This window comes from Homalodisca vitripennis, chromosome 2 (genome assembly GCF_021130785.1).
Source record: "Homalodisca vitripennis isolate AUS2020 chromosome 2, UT_GWSS_2.1, whole genome shotgun sequence".
In the NCBI taxonomy this organism is placed as follows: Eukaryota; Metazoa; Arthropoda; class Insecta; order Hemiptera; family Cicadellidae; genus Homalodisca; species Homalodisca vitripennis.
The window spans coordinates 179,619,544-179,641,496 of NC_060208.1; the positions used below are offsets into that span (position 1 = coordinate 179,619,544).

Below are 21,953 nucleotides of genomic sequence, written 5' to 3' on the forward strand. Positions count from 1 at the left end.
ATCGGTACTGATTCTTAAAATAATTCTGGAAGATTTGGAGGAGAGAACTAGAAAATACCTTAATAAATTAGCAAAGCACATTTGGTTTTGAGAATGGATATTTTGTTAATAAAGTAAATTTGTGCTTGCCTTGATTTAACTTAGAATTTATAACTTAACTTTGTGGCCAACGAAGCACCTTTTACAGTTTCAATATCGCTATGTTGGAGATCAGTACAGTATTGTCACCAAGTAAAGAGAGAGCATAAATAGTACAAACTGATAAATTGTGTATAAAATATATAATTAGAATGTACCAATGTTGAGTCTCGAGACAGACCAGCTCATTCAGGTATATTGTATCAATCAGAAAGTAAATGAAAATGAACTTTCACAAGTAATTTGGAAGCCTAATTTTGAACAGTATATAGAAGACCAGCGTTCCAGGACTTCGTCAAAATCCTGTGCTACATCCTGAAGTACATATTTTTATTTTTAAAACATTTTACTCAAGTTTCTGATAGCCTTGCAAGTTGCTGAGATGTAAAATGCTTGATGAAAACTAAGTTAATGAGAAATAAAAAATCAAGAAACCTGTATACATTTTTCTGAATAAACTTTTGTCAAACACTGTATATATTAACCCTTTTAGTGCCATAGGTATTTTTCAAGTTGTACTCTACCAATGCCAAGCATTTATTATAAATGTGTACCTGCCAGTGCCAGAGATTTTCTTCCTTTTTGCAATGTGTTGGTAAATAATTTGTATCTATGTTATTTTTTAAACAAATTTAATGATTTTACCTAATTATAGATCAAAATTCAATCTATTGAAATAAAGTACTAAAAATAGCCTGTCTCAAATTAAAATATTTTTATTCAAAAAATAACGTATATGAAAAAGGTTTTGGGTTTTTTTATTGGAACCTTCTTATGGTGATGAAAAAATAGCTGGGCTCTAATCAATAAATTCACTGAAATGTCCACTAAATCACAAACACATTATTAAAAATTAATGGTAAAATGTTTGCAAATTAAAAATTGTGGCATTTTTTAGAAATCTAACAACTGGCACAATTTTCTAAGTGTTAAAACCAGTTAATGATTTTACACAAACTATAAAGTTAATGAAAAACAGATAAAATTAACAAACACACAAGTAAAACTAAACTGTCAGTTATACATTTTGAAAGTTGTCTAGTGTTTTTAAGTGGAATAACATTTAAAACAAAAAAACAACTTAGCAGTGATGAAAAGTTACACTTGAGATGTAAACCTTTTTGCATTTTCTGCACAAAAATGTTGATTTTCTTCTTTTCCCTCTAGCGTTTGTGCTGGCTACACTACAAATACAGCAGTTCTTTTCCTATCATTAAGGTTTTTTTTTAATGCATGTCAGAAACTGATCTAGACTTGAAATTGTGCTTGAAGCTTCATTTGAGAAACATTGAGTTCAAAGATGGTGCATGTCATTTCACAAGATTTGACTGAGCACTAGCGAAAATTTGTACATCAAGATGGGAACAAGAAAATAGCAGAATAAATAAAATTGCAAACAAACTAAGTACACCCATAACAGATTCAAACATGTGACTTATTAACACATGTAGGCTAACAATCCCTACACATAGATAGTTTTATGGTGTGTACACTTTTATTATTTAAACACTAATATGAAACCCAATTTAATGAATAAAAATGTGAATGTATGATGTAGTAAAATATGTTGAGTAAGATTTCATAAGTTGACTTAAATTATGCATGAAAGTTAATTTCTACAGGAACAAGTTCTAAGAGGCGTCATTTTCTTGTCAACTTTTCTTATGGTCTTTCTGTTTATCTATCCGCAGAACATCTTGAGAATGGAATTAGCTACAGGTTTAAAATTTTGCATGCAACCTAAGCGAAGCCTGTTACGACACATGGTGTGCTTAGTTCTACCCTAAGCTCATTTGGGATGTCTTATAATTTATTATGTTCGTGTAAAGGGCATCACTAAAAATTATATGTATATTAAGATCAGGAGTTGTGGGTCAAAAAGTTGCCTCCGAGCAGTCTGCATTTGTATTATTAATGTCAAAGTCAAAGTCAAAGATTCTTTATTTACATATACTTAAAGTACAGCAATGGCGTCAATTCTTAGTATCTAAATATCTAAAAATAGTCATGTGTTGTAAAATGTTTTAGAAAAGATTATCAAATCGGTTCAACACATAAATTGAAACAAGTTGTCAATAGTTACATACAAAGCAAGTAGCATACAATGTTTTTGCCTGACGTTGTCATGAGGTTAATGAATAAAAAGGTCTATATTTCTAAAAGATAAAAACTGCAAGAATATTAAAAGTTACTTAAATATATATAGTTAATATTTAGAGTTTGTAAATATCTTGATTGTCTATGTATTCATTCAGGGTGTAGAAAGGTCTAGTTGTTAGCCAGTTGTTCAATGACGTTTTTAACTTCTTTCCTGAGAGAGTCTTCATGTGTGCTGGTAGTAGGTTGTAGAGCTTCTTGCCCATGTAGGAGGGTTTCTTCTCATACAATGTGAGGTGATGTGCCGCCAAAGTGTAGTTTGCAGCATGATGAGTGTAGTAGTCATGCTGGTCAGCTACACGTGGCAGGTTATTGCTCCTGGATATAAAGAGCAATCACTGTCTTAATTTTAAGCTCCTTGAATGCTTCTCTACAGGAGTCTCTTGGGCTAAGTCCATTTATAACCCTTATGGCTTTTTTTTGGAGTCTTAGAATTCTTGACAAGTTCTGTTGAGCAGTTCCGCTCCAGACAGATATGCCATACCGAAGGTAGGATTCGAAAACAGCAAAGTACGTTGTTCTAGCTGTAGCTGAGTTGCTAATGGCTTTAGTCTGTTTTAGGACATAAAGGCTGGTGTTGAGTTTGCTGCATAGTGTGTCTACATGTTGTGTCCAGGATACATTTTCGTCTATAGTTACTCCAAGAAATTTGGTCTTTTGCTTCATGTCGACGTCTGGCAGGGCTGGCACCTGGTCTCGCTTCCTACCAAAAGCTAGCTGGTTTGTTTTGGACATGTTTACTACCAGGTCGTTAGCATGACAGTACTGGTATGCTGTGTGCAGGGATATGAATGACTTTACAGCTAGCTGGTCGGTTGAGTTTTCTGAGGAGAGCAGGGTGGTGTCGTCAGCATACATTAGTGTATTACACAGTCCATTGAGGTATTGAGGCATGTCATTTGTGAACAGTATGAATATCATGGGGCCAAGGACGGAGCCTTGTGGGACCCCTCTCTTTACTGGAAGAGGCTTTGATCTCACACTGTAAATTTTATCACCTTCTGCATGTTTAACTTCCACCAACTGCCTTCGTTCTTCCAGGTAGCTCCTAAACCAGTTTATAGCGGACCCTTTTATTCCAAGGTTGTCAAGTTTTTTTTAAAATTAGATTGTGCCCAAGGCAGTCAAATGCTTTACTAAAGTCAAGCATGATGCTAGTGACTAGCTGTCCCGACTCCAGGTGGTCTATAATAAACTCCACTAGCTCAATAATTGCAGTGGTGGTTGATCGTCCTTTTAGAAAGCCATGTTGACTTGCAGAAAGTAACTTCTCTTGCTCACAATGATTCAATAGTCTTCTCAGCACAACCTGCTCAATTACTTTAGAAAAAGTAGGAATGAGCGAGATTGGCCTGTAGTTACTTGGATCCATTGGGCTTCTACTTTTAAGCTTAGGGTAGATCTTTGCAAGCTTTAAAGAGAGCGGAAATTGGCCTGTTCTTAGTGACATATTTGTAATATAGACTAGTGGAGGTGAAAGTGAGTTGGAACATTGTTTTACTAGTTTTGATGAGATGCCATCGACTCCTGCAGAGGTTTTGGGCTTGAAGCTTTTGAGTATTTCATGTATTTCTTTTATGTCTGTAGGTTTTAGGTGTGTGAGATAGTGATTTATTTGTTTGTGATGGATGGTGTTTGTACTCTTGTTGTACTGATTATTTATTGCTAGTGTGGTGTCTGCTACGTTAGTGAAAAATTTATTTAAATGTTCTACAATTTCATTTGGATTGTTTGTTTCCTTGCCGTCAATTTCCATCTTCAATTTTGTTGGCTTCTGTACGCCTTTATTTCTCTGAGAGGTTATGACTTGCCAAGCAGCTTTAGACTTGTTCTCTGCGTTATTAATATATTCAGCAGATGCTTGTTGCCTGAGCATTTTGAGATGGAGGTCATAGTCTTTTTTTGCTTTTGATGCTGCTGCCTTATCTTCGGTAGAGCCTGTGAGTCGATGCTTGTCAAGGCATTTAAGATAGGTTGCTTTGAGGCCGAGTGATTCCTCATCTATGAAAGTTTTGAGCTTTTTGCTTTTTTTATGCCTTGTCCTTTTTACCGGACAGGCATAGTCCATTGCCATTGTTATTGTTGTAAGGAAGCTGTTGTAAGCATTGTTAACATTGTCAGCCGTATACACCATTCCAGTCTTCATTTTCCAGTACAGCTCTTAATGTGTCGATGTTATCTTTATTAAGCTGTCTCCGTGTAAAGCTGGTGTAAGAGGTGATAGTTTTCTTAAATTGTGCTGTGGTTAACTGGGCTGTGTGGTCAGATATGCCTGCTTCTATTATTGATGTTGTGAGATTTTCCAGGTTGAGGTTTGTGCAGACACAGTCAATTGAGGAGACGGTTAATGGAGTGATTCTTGTGGGAGGGAGTTTCATTCTTGTTAGGTTGTGCCTATTCAATCTTTCATTTAAACTGCGGGTATCCCTGTCATGAGGCTTTAGGGTGTCTACATTAATATCTCCCATTATTATTAGAGAGTAGTTCTCTGCCTTAGTATCTTCTAGAACATCGGAAATGATATCTAGGGCTTCGTCAAGTTTTTCACCAGGTGCCCTGTATATGCCTATAACATAGAGATGTTTTTTTCCGTGTGACACTTTTACCATAGCCATTTCACAGGTGAACTCCTTACAGTGGTGTACAATGTCTATGGCTTCAGTGGTTCCATCACAGTCATCTGCTACGTAAATGGCCACCCCACCTTTCCGTCGAAGCTCACGGCTGAAGTAATTTTTCAGGATATATCCAGGAATTCTTGTATTTCTTAGTAATTCATCCTTCAGACCATGTTCAGTAAGTATTACTATATCTGGCTTGGTGGACTCAAGGAAGTGGATAATACGGTTTATCTTGTTTTTTACTTCCTGGCAGTTTTGATAGAGGATTGTTATTACTTTTTTTATTGTTTGCTTTGGTTTGTTCCTAATGCCTGAAATATGTTCGCTTTTTGTTGTTTGTTCCGGAAGTCCTGTGTTTTTATTGCTGTATTTGTATATATTTTTGTTTTGTATGTCTTCTTGGTTGTTTTCCTCCGGTGACTTCCTAAAAAAATAGCTGCTGTGGTGCTGTGCTGGTGACAATGTTTTGTTAGATATTTTTGGAGTGTTATGGCTTATGCTGCGGTTTGATATTGTTGTGCATTGGTAGGTGTTCACATCTTTAACAGGGTGTATTTCTGCTTTTGTTTGGATGATTTGAAAGTCTTCATCATCGGATGGAGGGTAGGCTGATGATTGAGTTTTTTCCCCTATATGATTCATTACTTGTTTTTCAGTTGTCCGAGTTGTGGGTTCTTTTGTATGGGTCTTTTCGTAGACTTTATCTATATAACTAGAAGGTGAGGTGTAGGGCAGATAGCCGCCGACAAGTGTGTTGTATTATTAATGCACATTAATAATACAATTCTCATACCTAAATTATCAAATAGTGTTAAAAAATACAAAAGAACAATTTTAAACCTCATGTATTTTCATGATCTAACTTTTAGTTGTGGAATTATGAGAGATGTCTTATTTTCAAGATATAGTTAATTAGCATCCAAACACTTTTAGTCTTTTGGATATTTGTATTGGTTACTTTGGAAAAATCACAGTTTTTTGTATATATTTTAAATATTAAAAATGTATAAACTTTATATGAGAAGAAAGAATAAGAAAAAATAGAAAGCGTTTGGATGAGTATTAGATATTCCAAGTGAGTCAACGCCCTTGACGTTACTATCAAGAATAGGGGCCTATTAGTGCATGAGGTTTATTATTGATCTTATGAGGAAAAACCCAAAGTCATATCACTACATCCGGCTCTTAATCTATAAATCTGGAAGCACCATCCCATTTAATACACCATAAATACAAAAGGAACTGCTTGAAAATTAGGTTCAGTTAATTGATCCATGATTCAAGAAGTAGAACTTGCAATACTAAATTCTAACAATGCTATTTTCAAATTTATAAACTCTAATAGAAATTATGTCTCCGGTCAAGACACAGCAACTATTCTAGTAATAAAATCAATTGCAAATTTAATTTTCATTTCGATACACCAAATTTAACAAAAAAATCTTTCGATACTGTTTGGAGAAAGCTTAAATTCACAACTCTCTCTAACCATGAATATTTCTTCTCACACATTAATTAAAGTTTATTATAGATGAGCCGCTTTTAAAGCGACCTGCACAAAGATTTCTTGCGCATAGGGGGAGTGGGGAGCAGGATCTCGACCACGCCTACCACCACCCCCTCTTTCATTGGCCGATCTATTTTCCTTACAAGGCAAAAGTGGGAACCGAGTGCTTGCTTTGCTTCCATGCGTTGGTGTTTTGGAGCATCACGCTATTTTTTGTTATTCTCGTTGTTATGGAGTAACTATTATTATTGTTTATGTTAAGAATAGTCCATTGCATCTATTTAATATGTTAGTATAATTAAGAAGTATTTTAACACATTTTTATTGTTAACAGCTGTTATTATTACTGAGTATGTAAAACAGCTGTTATGTAACACATACCCTAGAGTGGTAAAGTGGCGACTGAGGAGTGGTTGGTAAGGAATGTGGAGAAGGAAGTCAGTCCATGCTTATCCTTCTCCACATCTCTCTCTCTCACTCCCCTTCCCCCACCACTGTTCACTCATGTAGGACTCTACAAGTTGCAAAAACGCTATTAATCTAACTAGAATGGACACAATATACAGTGTCTATTGCGGATACAGTATCACTTCTAAATAACTATTGAAGTTAGGCTGGGCTTGCAATACCAGGAGTGTCCTTGGAAAAAAATGGGCAACAATTTGGTTACCAATAATGCATGAAGTATTGAGGGTCCAGTACTTTTGGCTGTCTACCTCTTGCATCTCGTAGGAATTCTCAAAAACCCAGAACCTCATATTGTGACGGTTCACTTCTCCATCGCTCCGGATGGTTGCTTCATCACACCATAAATGCGAAAAAATATATTCATCTTTGTGCATTTTATCACGGATTTACAAACAAAAGTTCATTCTTAGAAGGGAGTAATTTCTATGCAGTTCTTGATGTTGTGAAATATGGTATGGGTGCCTTTTATTGTCCTTTAGGATCCTGAGTACTGATCATTGGCTAATTCCTGCATTGGCAGCCACTCTTTTTTAGATTGGTCATGTGGATTGAGCTGAACTGCCCATGTCAGGTACCTTATCATTCCTTAGTGAGCTGTTTCCCTTTGTCCAGTTGTACATGTTGGTCAGACACGACTAGCAAGTCTTTAGAAAACCTTTCGCGAGTTATGTGTATGGTCCAGGTAACTTGGGCATACAGAGCAGCAGCAGCTGTGTAATTCTGTAAACATTTACATAACACCATCAACATCGAGAAAGCTTCATCATTAGTATTTGGCATATTTGACAGACAACAATACATGTCTTCACAGACACGGCACAAAACTGACTGATTAACTGAAAGAAATCAAATGTGATAGGACATGATTATCATTTCTCCCAAACTTGTTCAAAAAAGTTCAGTAGTTTGTGAAGATAAGCTTGTCCAAACTGGTAGGAAGTAACAACAAGCTTGTCCAAACTGGTAGGAAGTAACAACATACAAACACGTGTACAGATTAATTAAAAACAGGTTAAAACATAACTGGCATTGTTATTTGGTTTTTGTTAATAAAAAAATTCACCACAAGTCACTAATAGATCGAATGTAATCAATGTTTAAATTTGATAGGAATTCACACTTTTGCTATATGGCTCTTCCATTATACAGAGTGTTTTAAAAACAAGTGGTAGACACTTTTGAATATCCTAAGGCAAGGGTAGGAGAACACAATGGTGTACTAAATGCAACAAATCATCGCATTTTTGGGTTCACATGAAATAATAAAAAAACTCATAGTTTGGCAATTTGTAACCTGATCCATCCACAAGAGGGCAGCACACAAGGAATTTTATAAACATATTTTAAATTAATCCTAGATAAAATTGGTTATCATTTTAAAATTCTTTATTACAAAAACATTGATTTGAGAGAAAATAAATATGAACTTAATAATAATGGTAACAATCATAAGAATATATACATTCCAAGAATCAGAGAAAATTAAGTGCTTTTAGAAGAAAAAATGGAATCTTCAATATAGTTCAATTTTACAATTTTTGCTAACTTCAATAAGACACCATTTAGGATTTTGGATCACTCCCTGGTGAGTGGAAACTATATTGATCTAAAGCCGCGTTTACACTGGAAACAAAGCATGTTTATAAACAGTGTTTCGGAAAAATGTTCCTCAAATCGAAGAATAACTACTTGGAACAATGTTTCGGAACAGAAATTCGGTGTTTCTCCACATGTTTCTTGTTTCCTGTAGAAAGCGGTAAGATCAAAGGGTGTTTATAAACACTGTGGAATGTTTCGGAAACACAAGACGTTTAGATATAGGAACATTGTTGAGAAACATAAATCATCAGGTCTACCAATAATTTTTTATGCGTTCTGTTGGTAGAACAGGTTGTCAGTTTGTTTTGCAGTCTGACCAGTACGGTGTACAGTGTTGTTGTGAATTCTGTAGTCCAATAATATTATTCTATAATATTATTATTCTAATGCTATGGAGTGGAACATGGAGCAAGTGACTTTACTGATTGATATGTATAGAGGGAAAAGGGAAGTGTGGGATCCTTCGTACGAACACTATAAAAATAGAAACCAGAAGCATGACGCTTGGCTGGAGATAGCAAACACGCTCGACACCAGTCAGGAGGCTGTCGAAAAGATAATTAAAAATTTAATTTTCCAATTCAATAGAGAGAAGAAGGCAAAGTCTGGAGCTGGTGCGGATGAAGTTGGTCGGAAATTGAAAAGTGAAAAAGTGAGTGATAGTGCTACATTTTCAAGTACAACAATTTACAGTTTAAAAAGCAGTTCAAAGGTTTGATTTGGTGTTGAACTCTAATGTTAACTAATCATAGAAGTATACTAGATACATTGAATAAATAGGTACTACTCTATTTGCTGCAGACAAATTAATATTTAAATTTTCTAAATAATCATTATCTTGCCTGCTAAAAACCACACGGTTTGGAGTACAACCTTGAAGCCAGATCCCTATTATAAGAGGCACAGCAACAATATTCTATTTGTTGAAAAACCATTTATTTGTACATATTTGAACAGTTTTCACTATTTAATATACAAACAAAGCCAACATTAAAAGCTGATATTTCTTGTAGCACTGATCACTTATTTGACTGGAGCAGTTTCCTGATGAGAACTGCTGGCCCCCACCACTCATAACAGCTGTTCAAACTCACCAAACTACTTGTTATCAGCTGTTTGTTGTCTGCATTACACATGCTGTAATGTCAAGTATATTAATAAACAGCTGTCTTTTTGCAACTCATAAATTGTCCTCTTAATGAAAACAATGTATGTAATGAAATAATTATTTCACAGAGGAAATATTTATTTATTTTTGAAGAAGGGGCTGTTGTTGATCTAAAGTTGCTATAACCAAATAAAATATTGAAGCACCAAGATTGCTAAATATTAATTTAAACTGTAGTTGCTTTGCACATTACAATAGATAAGTATATGATGGCAGGAAAACTTTCTCCCAATCCATCTTAATCATTCTTGACCAAAAATTTTAACATTCAACCCTAAAACAAAATGCCAAAATACCTTTGTGGCACATATGGTATAGGGGCTAAGCACTCATCAATAGCTTGCACAGGGCCTTGTAAATATTGGTTTCACGCTAAATGTGCTGGAATATCAGGTGGTGACCTAAAAAAGCTCTGTAAAGTTGGCTATACCGCCTAGAAATGCCAAAAATGTTGTCTGCTCCCAGTTACTAAGCAGAATAATTCTGAAGAAGAAGACCCCACACTTAAACTAGAACACAACCATAATGATGACAGATCTAGTTTAAACATAACACAAAAAATAGAGGATGTACACACAAAAGTAAAAAATTTTCAAGACAAGGATGATTTGGAGTCATCTCTCGTTTTAGCAGCAGAGGTAGGAAATGCCCTATTGGCTGAAAACAACCAAATCAAAAATAGCTTGCAAAATATGTCTGTTAAATTCTCAACTGACTCGGCAGATTGTTGAACAAGAAAACAATAAAGAAATGCAGTATGAAGCAAAAATAGAGGAATTGGAATGCAAGCTCTAATTCAAAGAAACTCCACTCTAGTTGATACTCTTAATGAGATTGAGCAGCAACTGGCTAACGAAAGGCTGCAGAAAGACAAATTTATCCAAATGTTTGAGGAACATGATCAAGAAAAAGAAACAATAATTTCAAACTATGAAAAAGAAATTAAGCACCTACAAGGAATAGTAAACAAATTAAAACTGGACCAAAAGTCTGAGTTGCCAACAGACTCCAAGGCATATACAGAGTCAACAACACAAACATGCGACTCAGGAAAAACAACCCAAAGTCCTTCTCCATCTCATCTGGTAGGTTTGGCTGAGCTAAATATTCGTCAAGACCAAATTGAACGGTCTATGCAAGCATTGCAAATTCAATTTCAAACCCAGGTCCTCAGTACACAACCTATACCTCAGCCACAAAGCCAATTAAAATCACCCAGAATGAAGCCATCCTGTCTCTCCTTGCACAACTCAAGCAGGAATAAAACATCTGCTAGAAGGAACCATTTTAGCGTGTCACTTCAAATGGCCAAGAACAAGTCCCGGAATGGTAAAATGAAAAAGATAACTCCTGATATTGTTCCTCGGAAACAACCAAATACAAAGATGTAAATGGTCGATCATCTTTTCCCTCTAACTGCAATGGGAAAACTGCTATTTTTAAGCTCTTAGCTGACAAAAAAACTCCTGGAAATGACAAAACTGCGACAGTGCACACTCAGAAACTGATCACAAATCCACCCTCAACTGCTAAGCTTCTAAATCCAGGAGAAAACATATGAACACTTTTTTTGAGCAAAACATAAATAAATACAAAACTATTTACAGTTCGTCCAACCCTGACTACGTACAGGATGCTTATTTCTTAGGAATAGAAGGCCAAAAAAAGACCAGATACAAGAAAGCATACAAACCCAGAGTATTCCTAAACTCAAGAATGAAATATCAAACACAGTAAATCAGCAATTTAGCATTCTACACCAAAATGTGAGAGGCCTATCAAGAAAAGTAGAAAGACTAAACCACTTCATCGAGTCTGCAAATCCATCAATACTGATTGTAACTGAACATGGCCTTGATCCAGACAAACTGAAACTTATAAACCTAAAGGGCTATAGTCTAATAACTGAATTTAGTAGACATGTCCATAAGCTGGGAGGAGTTGCCATTTATGTTGAGGATACGCAAGACTTGGAAGTGGAACAAATTGACGTAAAGGATTACTGTCAAGAACTTGTATTTGAAGCCGCACTGGCTAAAGTAAGTTCAAAAAAGCAATCATTCCACATTCTTGGCATTTACTGTCCACCATCGAGTAAAACTAAGGAAGTAATAGAGGCCATATCAAACATACTTAACCTTGTAAGAAGTGATGTAAAACCACTAATCTTAATGGGTGAAATCAACATAGATAGATTAGACTCTACAAATCCTGGAAACAGCCTACTTGAAGAGGAACTGTCAACCTTTGGAATTAGAAGACTACCACTACCAGCCACCAGAATAACAAGCTTAACCAAAACATCAATTGATTGCATTTGTACAAATCTACTGGAGGACAAATTGTTCTTCAACATTATTCAGGGTGGAATGTCGGATCATACTGGGCAGTTGTGCAGAATCCTAACTACAACAACAAATTACAATAAACAAGGCAGCTCATATAAAAGAAGTTTTAACAAACAAAACCTTGACTACTTAAAAAATGAACTTGCAAAAGAAACCTGGGATGAAGTGTATAATGCTCATGATGTTGAGCTGGCATATAATGCTTTTGGCTAGGGTGATCAATGCCCTAAACCTGGCCTCCCCAAACAAAATAGCTAGGACAAAACCAAAGGGGAAGCAGAAAACCCGGTATGATGATGAGGTGAATAAGTTAAGAGAAGATTTTCTTAAATCATTGCACATGTATGAACTCACAGGAACCACAAGAGATAAAGAAATAATGGCTGAAAAAAAGAAAACCTATGACCTCAAACTTCGAGATCTGAGACGTGATGCAGCCTATGAACACCTAATCAAATCAAATAACAAACCTAAAGCACTGTGGAGCATCATAAATGCAGAGAAGCAGGGAAGCCACTCCTCCAATGCTGCACTTCACTTGGAAATAGATGGGAAAACAGAAGAAAACCCGATGCTGATCGCTGAGCATCTTAACAACTACTTTTCGACAGTGGCAGATTTAACTTTGGAGGAAAGCAGGAATCAGTTTCACAATGTGGAAACAACCTTTGAAGGCATTATACATTCACAATGCAACCACACACTAAGCCTGACACTAACTGAGGAGAACGAGGTGTTAGAAACTATTGGATCACGAAGCCAAAGCTCTCCTGTGGCATTGATGAAGTTCCATCAAAGATGGTAAAGCACTGTGCAAATCAGTTAGCCCCACCTATGGTTAGCATAATAAATAAATCATTTAGCAGTGGACAATTTCCCTCACTGTTAAAGGTGGCCAAGGTATACCCCAAGCACAAAAAGGGCCCAGCAACAAGGGCAGAAAACTATCGACCAATATCGCTTGTATCCACTTTCTCAAAAATAATTGAGAAAATTGCACTAAAGAGAATGTTATTACAACTGGAAAGTCAAAACTTGATCACAGACAGCCAACATGGTTTTCTAAAGGGAAGGTCAACTGTCACTGCCATTACAAGTCTAGTAGAGTACATAACAGATCGGCTAGAGGAACAAAAGCATGTCTCGGCTGTGTTACTAGACTACAGTAAAGCCTTTGACTGTCTAGGGCATGACCTGATTGTAAACAAATTGTCAACACTAGGCTTTCAAGACACATAAAAAAAGTGGATAGCAAGTTATCTCCAAGGGCCCAGTCTAATTGTCGAGGTTCAAACGTCAGAGAAAGGTAAGAAATTAACTTTCAGATCTAAGCCATATTTGATGAACAGAGGGGTGCCTCAGGGCTCAGTTTTGGGTCCCTTCCTCTTTGTACTGTTTACAAATGACCTCCCTATATACCTTGGCAACAATAACATAAAAAGTATTATGTATGCTGATGACATGATATTGGTTCTGGCAAATGATAATGCACAAGAAATGTACTCACAGATATCATGCTCAACAAACAAAACAATTCAGTACTGCCTTCAGAACAACTTGGCTATAAACCCTTCAAAAACAATGCACATAAATTTTAGTAGGAAGCATGATCCAGTGTTAGAAAGCACAGATACTCTCCAAGAGAAACAAGCAAAGCTACTTGGTCTAACTATCGACTGTGGACTCACTTGGACAGCACACATAAATAATCTGTGTAAAAAGCTCAGCACAGGAATCTTTGTGATCAGAAGGATGAAGTGGATTGCAGGGCCTGAGGCAGCAAGGACAGCCTATTTTGCACTTGTTGAGTCTCATTTGCGGTATGGAGTTGCGGTGTGGGGAGGAACATCTGTAAATAATCTGAACAAAATTCTCATCCAACAAAAAAAGGCCATCAGAATTCTAGCAGATCTAAATCCACAAAACAGCTGCAAAGGAGCTTTTACGTCTCTAAACATACTGACCATTGTAGGTATATATGTCCTCTCAGTGATAACAGATGCAGACTGTATGGCAAATCAAAGAGGTGAGAACTTACACTCACATAACACCAGGAGGGCCACAGACTTCATTCTCCCTCCGCACCGCACTACCAAGTACAGCAAGAAGCCATCATACACAGGATGCAAGATGTACAATGCATTGCCGCAGCATTTGAAAAGGCTCAGTGGGAAAAATCTCAAGAGAAGTCTCCAGAACTGGTTGATGGAACGACCTTTGTACACCGTGAAAGAATATTATGAACTTACAAAACCTAATTTGTAAAGCAAGAGACATGAAGATATATTTCTTTGTAAAATTTTATTGGACGCCATTACATGTCTTTATAATAATGTGAATAAAGAGATTCTGATTCTAAAAAAAAAAAAAAAATGGTTTTGCTACAAACTGTTATTGTTTTTAAAAGACAAAAATGTTTCAATCCGTTCTCAAGAATCCGGCTTGTCTCCATTAGACACTATAGAAGAGGAACATGTACAGGTAACTTTTTTAAATACACAATATTTGGTTTAACATTATTTTAATAAAACACACACAAGGTAATTGAACATACATATTAAGCTTTTATTAATTGCTAAACGTTGAGCTAATACTGTTAATTTTAACATTACTTTAAAATTAACATTACTTATTACTTTAAATTGCTTCAAAATATTAACATTTCTAAAACTGACAGAACATTAGCATTACTTTAATTGTTAACATTTTAAGCTCATACTGTTACCTTTTAATTCATCATCATCCTTTTAATACCTTTTAATTACTTGTGTTTAATTACTCGGGGTGTGCGAGTACAATAAATTACTACAGATATACAGGTCAACCTGAGTCAATGTTAATTTCTATTTACAATAATACTACCGTTAATGCATGACCCTTTCACTATTAGTACAAACTTGGAGCCAATCTTATTAGGGTACAAATATTTAAATATTTGTATAGATCCTCATTTTTTCTGTCTTTAATTATTTGTGCTGCCAAGGAACACTACCCTCTTTAGTTAGAAAAAAGAAACTGAGTTCATTGCGAACTGACCTTGCTATTTCACAAGATTTCTTTGGTACTGTTTTCAATTTCAACAACGTGTCGGTAGGGGATCCTAAGAGTCTCCACTCCCCAGGAACAAGTTCACCAGTTACTTCATCCTCTGAGTCAAAAGTCCCGGGAGGAGAGTACCTTGACGAAGTGCATGCATTCCTTCTCAGAAAGTTGTGTAGATGGGCGCAGGCCATAACTACCTATTCTGCTGTTACGGGTTGCAATAGCATTGGCTTACGCAGTAGTACTCGAAAAACAACTAATAAAATACCAAATGAGTTTTCCACAACACGCCTTCCCCTGGAGTGGCGCCCATTAAAAATTCTCTCTCTTGTACCACGGGTGAATGTACCAGCGAATCTTTTCATTATATTTAGCTTCAACGGAAAGGCATCGTCTGCTAAAAAACATGTAAGGCACTGGCCAGTTGAAAGTTTCTCGATTTGGTAATACTATATTTTCTGGTAAATCCAAACATTTTTCCTCAAGTCTTGCAGCCAATTCAGTTGCAGCAAACACACCAACATCTGACAAACGCCCTTGACATCCTGTATTTACATATATAAAATTGTAGTTTGCATTAACTACAGCCATAAACACAATACTAAAGAATCCTTTATAGTTGTAATATTCACTTCCACTGTGACTCACTCCATGGTCACATGCTTCCCATCCATACTACCCAAGCAGTGCGGAAACTGCCATTGGTAATTCCACTCATTGGCTGTAGCTAGCCTCTCTTTTTTAGTTTTTGGCATCTGGAAATTGAACATTTTCGTATTAATTATACATGTTTCTATGTATTTACAACACGTAGACCCTATTATAATATACATGTCTGAGTGACAGGTTTCTTTTCAGGTAGGAGGAGAAGAAAATACCAACATTTCAAATGACGGCCTTGACGATGATATAGCATCTACCACAAAAACAACAGAAGGTACTCCCAAGGAAAAATCTGTTGCACAAGTAAACCGGGAAAAAGAGTTTTGCAACAGCCAGCTTCTGCGATGCCAGTAAGCAGCGCAAAGAAAATGAGCAAAACTAAAATGGGCGGAAAATGCCTGCTCTGTTATTACATCAATACTGAATAAGCCTAAGGATCAGTTTGACATATATGGAGAACACGTAGCATCAGTGATACGACAGTTACAAACTAAAAGAGAACAGGCCATGGTAAAACATGATATAAATAATATTTTGTTTAAAGCTGAAATGTAAGAGTACGCTTATGGAGGTGCGTTTGATTTCCATTACCCACCGCCACGGTCGACTTCAGCAATTTTCTAACCAAAGTGGTTGCACTACAAAATCTGTCTCAAACGAGGATAATTCCAACTCTCTTGATGTAATGCCACCTCAAAATGAAAATCATGAAGAAGAACCTGTTTTTTTATAACTTTCCTTAGCTTATCAATTAACCTGTTCTAATGGATCATTAATAAAAATTATGCTAAATTCAAATTGATTTGTCCAGCTTAATTTATCCAGCACTTACCTTAATGTTTTCTTTCAAGCACTCTATTAAAGCGTCACACACTTCAGGAACTATTATAGAAATTGTACTTTTAGAAACTTTAAACAAGTACTGCAAACTAGCATAGGAATCGCCTGTAGCCAAAAACCTCAAGGTAATAGCAAGTCTTTCTTGGACGGGTATTGGTTTCCTAAAATTACTGTTTTTCCTTCCTTTTTTGTGGCCAACACTAGTTATGAGAAACTCAAAATCTTCACTTGTCATTCGACAAAAATTTTTAAAGCTTCCATCACATCTTATTTCCCCACCCAGATCCACGTCGTCTTTTTTAAGGTCTTTCAATAGCTCACTTCCACTATAAAACACCTTGTGACGCAAGTGAAGGCCTTACCCAGACCTCCTGGGTTCTCTGTCACATAACAAAACACATGTAGCGACAGCTAGGAGAAGAAACATCCTCCTCGTCAGACGACATCTTCAAGAGTGGCTGTCCTAAAATGTTTATGAACATTGCGTGCAAAATATTTCATGATAGTAGCAAAATATAAACAAAGTTTATAGCCTAAACAATGTTTGTAAACATGTTTTGTTTCCAGTGTAAACGCGGCTTTAAAATGATAATACATTATGCAAAGATTTCCATTCACCAGATCATGGGACATAGTGTCATAGTAGTTAGTGGAATTCAACGACCTACGTAAATACTCCAAAGTGAACGCAGTCGCAATGATGATAGCCTTTACCATGTAACCTCTACTGCCAGTGCATAAATAGTATTCATCTGTATTATTTATAAATGGCGGAAAGGAAAAATTAAAATTTTTAAATAGAAATTTTAACAATGACACTTTATTGTTTCCATGGTGAAGTAAATTAAAAGTTTATTCAAAATTCGAAATTGAAGTGTAAACATGCTACAATGTTTAGGTCTGATTTTCTTATTCATTTTCAGAACTCCAGCTGTGCCCAAATTGTTTTAAATTGCCCTCCACAATGATTGATAGTCAGTTAAAGAGTTGCACAGAAGAAATTTTCTTGTATGGATATCATTTTTCGACGTAGCGCTCTGCTGGTCCCAGGCTCAATGGCTGACAGCACAGAAGAAATTCCTTGTATGGATATCATTCTTCGACGTAGCGCTCTGCTGGTCCCAGGCTCAATGGCTGACAGCACAGAAGAAATTTCTTGTATGGATATCACTTTTTGGCGTAGCGCTCTGCTGGTCCCAGGCTCAATGGCTGACAGCACAGAAGAAATTTCCTTGTATGGATATCATTCTTCGACGTAGCGCTCTGCTGGTCCCAGGCTCAATGGCTGACAGCACAGAAGAAATTTCTTGTATGGATATCATTTTTCGACGTAGCGCTCTGCTGGTCCCAGGCTCAATGGCTGACAGCACAGAAGAAATTTCTTGTATGGATATCATTTTTCGACGTAGCGCTCTGCTGGTCCCAGGCTCAATGGCTGACAGCACAGAAGAAATTCCTTGTATGGATATCATTCTTCGACGTAGCGCTCTGCTGGTCCCAGGCTCAATGGCTGACAGCACAGAAGAAATTCCTTGTATGGATATCATTCTTCGACGTAGCGCTCTGCTGGTCCCAGGCTCAATGGCTGACAGCAATGAAGAAATTTCCTTGTGTGGATATCATTCTTCGACGTAGCGCTCTGCTGGTCCCAGGCTCAATGGCTGACAGCAATGAAGAAATTTTGCAGTATACTTCACATATGTGCAGCTGGATCTTTCAAAATTTTGTCAAGGAGTGGTCTCAGTTTTGAAACAAGACTGGGGGGTGGTGGAGGGTTGATGTTCATGTAACTGTTACATTTATGTTGTAATTAAAATTTTTAAAACTAATTCTTGTGTACAGATTAATTAAAAATAGGTTAAAACATAACTGGCATTGTTATTTGGTTTTAAGAGAGCTATCGGTTTATATAATGAAAATCGTACCTTGCTATTTGAATTTGTTAGGTTTTACCAGTTTGAAATAATCTATTTGAACTAATTAAAAAAACTGGAAATGTGCTGAAAAGTTACAACTGTAAATAGCTTAAGAAAAAGCACTTCTTTGGTAACCTTGGATAAAAATTTGGAATTCTGAACAGCAAAACAAACAATTGTGTAATGTACAACTTTGACATTTTGGACCAACTTGTATACAAAAAACAAAATAAATTTAAAACTTTTTTCCAAAAATAATCAGTGACCTTTAAAATGAGCTTTGGCTCGACTTACCTTTACATTTCAAAATCTTTGGCCCCCCCTACTCCTCCAAAAGTGCCATTTTGGGGTATTTTTTAGTGACAACAATTAATTCTCTGAATTCTTTGGGGTTGAAATAAGGGCGTTTTTATTAAAACGAAGAAAGGAGGTTTCTCTGTTCAGCCGCTTTACATTGCGGACGGGTGGTCTGCCTTAGCCTGTATGTCAATAAAGCTTTATGCAAAATTTTCAAGCCTATAGATCAGATCGTTTTCAAGATATTATGTGGACAGACAGAGAGGTAGACAGAAATATCACAGACATTTTTCCAGCTGCTCAAGTGATAGGCTTCTCTGATGATCAGTCAATAACTACTGATCCTAGTTGAAATATCCATTTTGAGGTACTCTAAATGAGTGAGAAGTTCTCCCTGTATTAACTGTTAAGAGGTCACAAGATAATTAAATTATAATTTGTACTAAAAAAAGAGATTTTCATAATTTAAGTTTATGTTGAGATTTGCATCTCTTTATTTTGTGAATGCTTAAATAAGATGGCACAAATAATATATTATATAAAATTATATTATTAATTAATTATATATAAAGCTAGTAGTTCAAAATTTAGAAAAGAATTTAATTTTAATTTGGGTTAAAAAAAAAGTTATAATGTGAATTTAATATTAACAGTGATCAAACAAATTAACCAAAATTAGGAAAACTGAAGAAGACCATATTTGCTCCTCTCACAGTTAATCTCAAATACGCTTAACTTTAGGTGTATCCTAGGCCTACTTTTCAATTTCACAACGAATTATGAGGCTCACATATGTATTTTGGAACAATAAATGAAGCTAGGTTTCCTTACCTAGACAATAGTGGTTTATAAGTTTATAGGCCTAATAGTTTTGGGGGTGTCTGAAAGATAGGAATGCCACAGCCAAAACTGGTGTCGGAAGGTAGTGCCAGCCTATTTTAAGTATTTATTTGTAAATCTAGAACAAGTAATGTGCAATAAGTGAAGAATATATATTTAAACATATATAAATATATATATATATAATATATATATATATATATATATATATATATATATATATATATACAGTATATAGAGGCTATATTAAATTGACTTACCTTTTAAATTTACTTTGTCGAAATATGTTGCTTCCAATCAACTCGTGTAATCTGTTGGAACTATATCTGTAAATGAGATAATAAATAAAATGTGAAATTTTACATTTACAACTCTGTAATGATCAAATCTGGGAACGGCCAATGAGACCAATACATTTCACATATCAACATAACCTAGATGCTGTTTACAAGTGAAACGAAGGAATGGGTCTCAATGTCACAACATAATTCTTCGTTTAGCCACTCAACACAAACACTTTTTTTAGCAATATTTTCCCCTACATCAAGTGTCCCCCTCCAAGGTTATTATTTAATAAATTTGGAAACCAATAGGAGGTTGTGGCGCTATGCAACACCAGAAAGTAGAGACTGGCTCATAGCGCCACAGAATTGGCCCGAGTGCTCACAGTAGTGATGGGAGAATCGAATACAGAATCGAATAGTATTCGAATACAACCAGAGTATTCACATATTCGAATACATCAAAATGAATTCGAATACTTTGGAAATGAATACAATTTCTCTGGAAGAATTGAATTCAAACCTGGAGTATTCGTTTATTCTGACGAATAGTATTCAAATAAAATATCCAAGAGCTGTATTCGTATTCATATGAGGTTTAAAATGAATACATATATGGAGACTTTGAAAAGAATAATTTAGGGGAGATTCATAATTATGAAAAAATAATTACAAATTTTAAACACTTGAACAAAAAAAAATATGTATAATTAATTGTATAATTATTAAATTTTAAAAATACATATTATTTAAGAGTTACAGTTCTCAAGCAATAAAGGACAAAATGAATGAATTATTTTATTGTTATTATTGTTTGTGTATAAAACCAAAATTATGTCAGTTGTATATTAAAAAAATATTTATATAATAATATAATATAATATAAAATATTATATTCATAATATATAAATATAAATACATATAATATAAAATTATATATTATATAAAAATATTATTGGCTGTTCAGTCCATTTATCACTCGGTAATTAGTAGACAAGGGACCTTGCTGTGGAAAATAGTCTTTTCAGTCGGAACTGAAGTACCAGGTAACACAAAAATAATTTCTTCTGAAGTTCGTATATCATGGGGTAATGACTTGTTTATAACGAGGCACCAAAAGCCCAGAAGTAGTTCGGAATACAGTGGTGAATTCGTGACAAAAACAAGTGGAAAATAATCCCAGGAACAATAGATTGCGGGAAAAGAAGTAAGACAGGTCTAGAGACCTGGTCCTGTTAGAAAACGCTCAGCCTAAGCAAAAATGTATTTCGAATACAAGTATTCGAATTCATATTCGAATACAGGGTGAATTCGAATTCACTGTATTCGCGATTTTTTTTTAAAGTATTCTGATTCTCCCATCACTAGCTCACAGCGCCAACACAACCGAATAAATAATCGTATCCCCCAGGCTCACAGCGCCACAGATTTGGGTCCGAGTTGCTCCCACTAAGCGCCAACCACAACCGAATAAATAATCGGATCCATGCTCACAAGGCGCCCCACAGCTCATAGCTCCGCCACACATTTGGGCCGGTGAGTGCTCACAGCGCCACACATTTGGCCGGATACAGAGTGCTCAACAGCGCCACAGCTCATAGCGGGCCACCACACATTCTTGTTGTTTGCGCCGTGCCGAACCTTCCATAGGATCCCCCCCCCCCCCCACCCCCCCCAGACCATGCCTTCTTTTCGAATGTTCTACTTCTTTTGGTTTGGAGTTTGAAGAAACAAGAATAACTGGTTTTTTTGTGACTTCTTTTGTCTGTATGCTAAAGTTAAAATTTCATTTTGCTTACAATAAACTTTTTGTCCCACCTGTAACTGAACTTTAACAGCATCGGGTAGCCCTTTTTTGTTTTTCCGAATTGTGCCAGTATGGAAAGTGTCATTGTTGTAAAGCATTTTTACCAAGGGAATGCTGGTAAAAAAATTATCAGTGAAAATATGGTAGCCTTTTTTTAGGCAGTTGCACATTGTAAGAAGTTTTTTTTTTACCACATAGTATGAAAGACCAAATTGCTTGATTTCTTCCCTGTTTTCCTGGTAATTTTTTCCTTTGTAACAG

General features: G+C 35.9%; 2 protein-coding genes and 1 long non-coding RNA gene across 5 annotated transcripts in view; 1 reads left to right on the forward strand and 2 right to left on the reverse strand.

Moving 5' to 3' along the window:
• The window catches only part of LOC124355112 (integrin beta-PS-like), a 156,243-nt gene that overhangs the window by 122,178 nt on the left and 12,112 nt on the right, over positions 1-21,953 (forward strand). The window lies entirely within an intron of this gene.
• Positions 1-21,953, reverse strand: part of LOC124355113 — a 123,210-nt gene that overhangs the window by 86,663 nt on the left and 14,594 nt on the right. The gene's annotated exons all lie outside the window — the stretch shown is intronic.
• On the reverse strand, positions 1,410-20,100 carry LOC124355109. Of its 3 annotated transcripts, none has more exons than XM_046806065.1 (2): positions 19,865-20,100; positions 1,410-7,611 (listed from the first exon to the last, which is right to left on the reverse strand). In XM_046806065.1, exon 2 carries the CDS (start codon positions 5,556-5,558, stop codon positions 4,413-4,415), a length of 1,146 nt encoding a protein of 381 aa, XP_046662021.1. In that variant the 5' UTR covers positions 5,559-7,611; positions 19,865-20,100; the 3' UTR covers positions 1,410-4,412. The 3 variants fall into 3 exon arrangements, 2 of the variants coding, with proteins under 2 accessions (XP_046662021.1, XP_046662022.1); XM_046806066.1 differs by lacking the exon at positions 19,865-20,100 and adding an exon at positions 15,043-15,250; XR_006921741.1 differs by lacking the exon at positions 1,410-7,611 and adding an exon at positions 18,189-18,341.

What these genes read in the sequence shown, in the direction of transcription:
- LOC124355109 (XM_046806065.1), bottom strand. Translation starts at nt 5,558, where the DNA reads ATGAATCATATAGGGGAAAAAACTCAATCATCAGCCTACCCTCCATCC.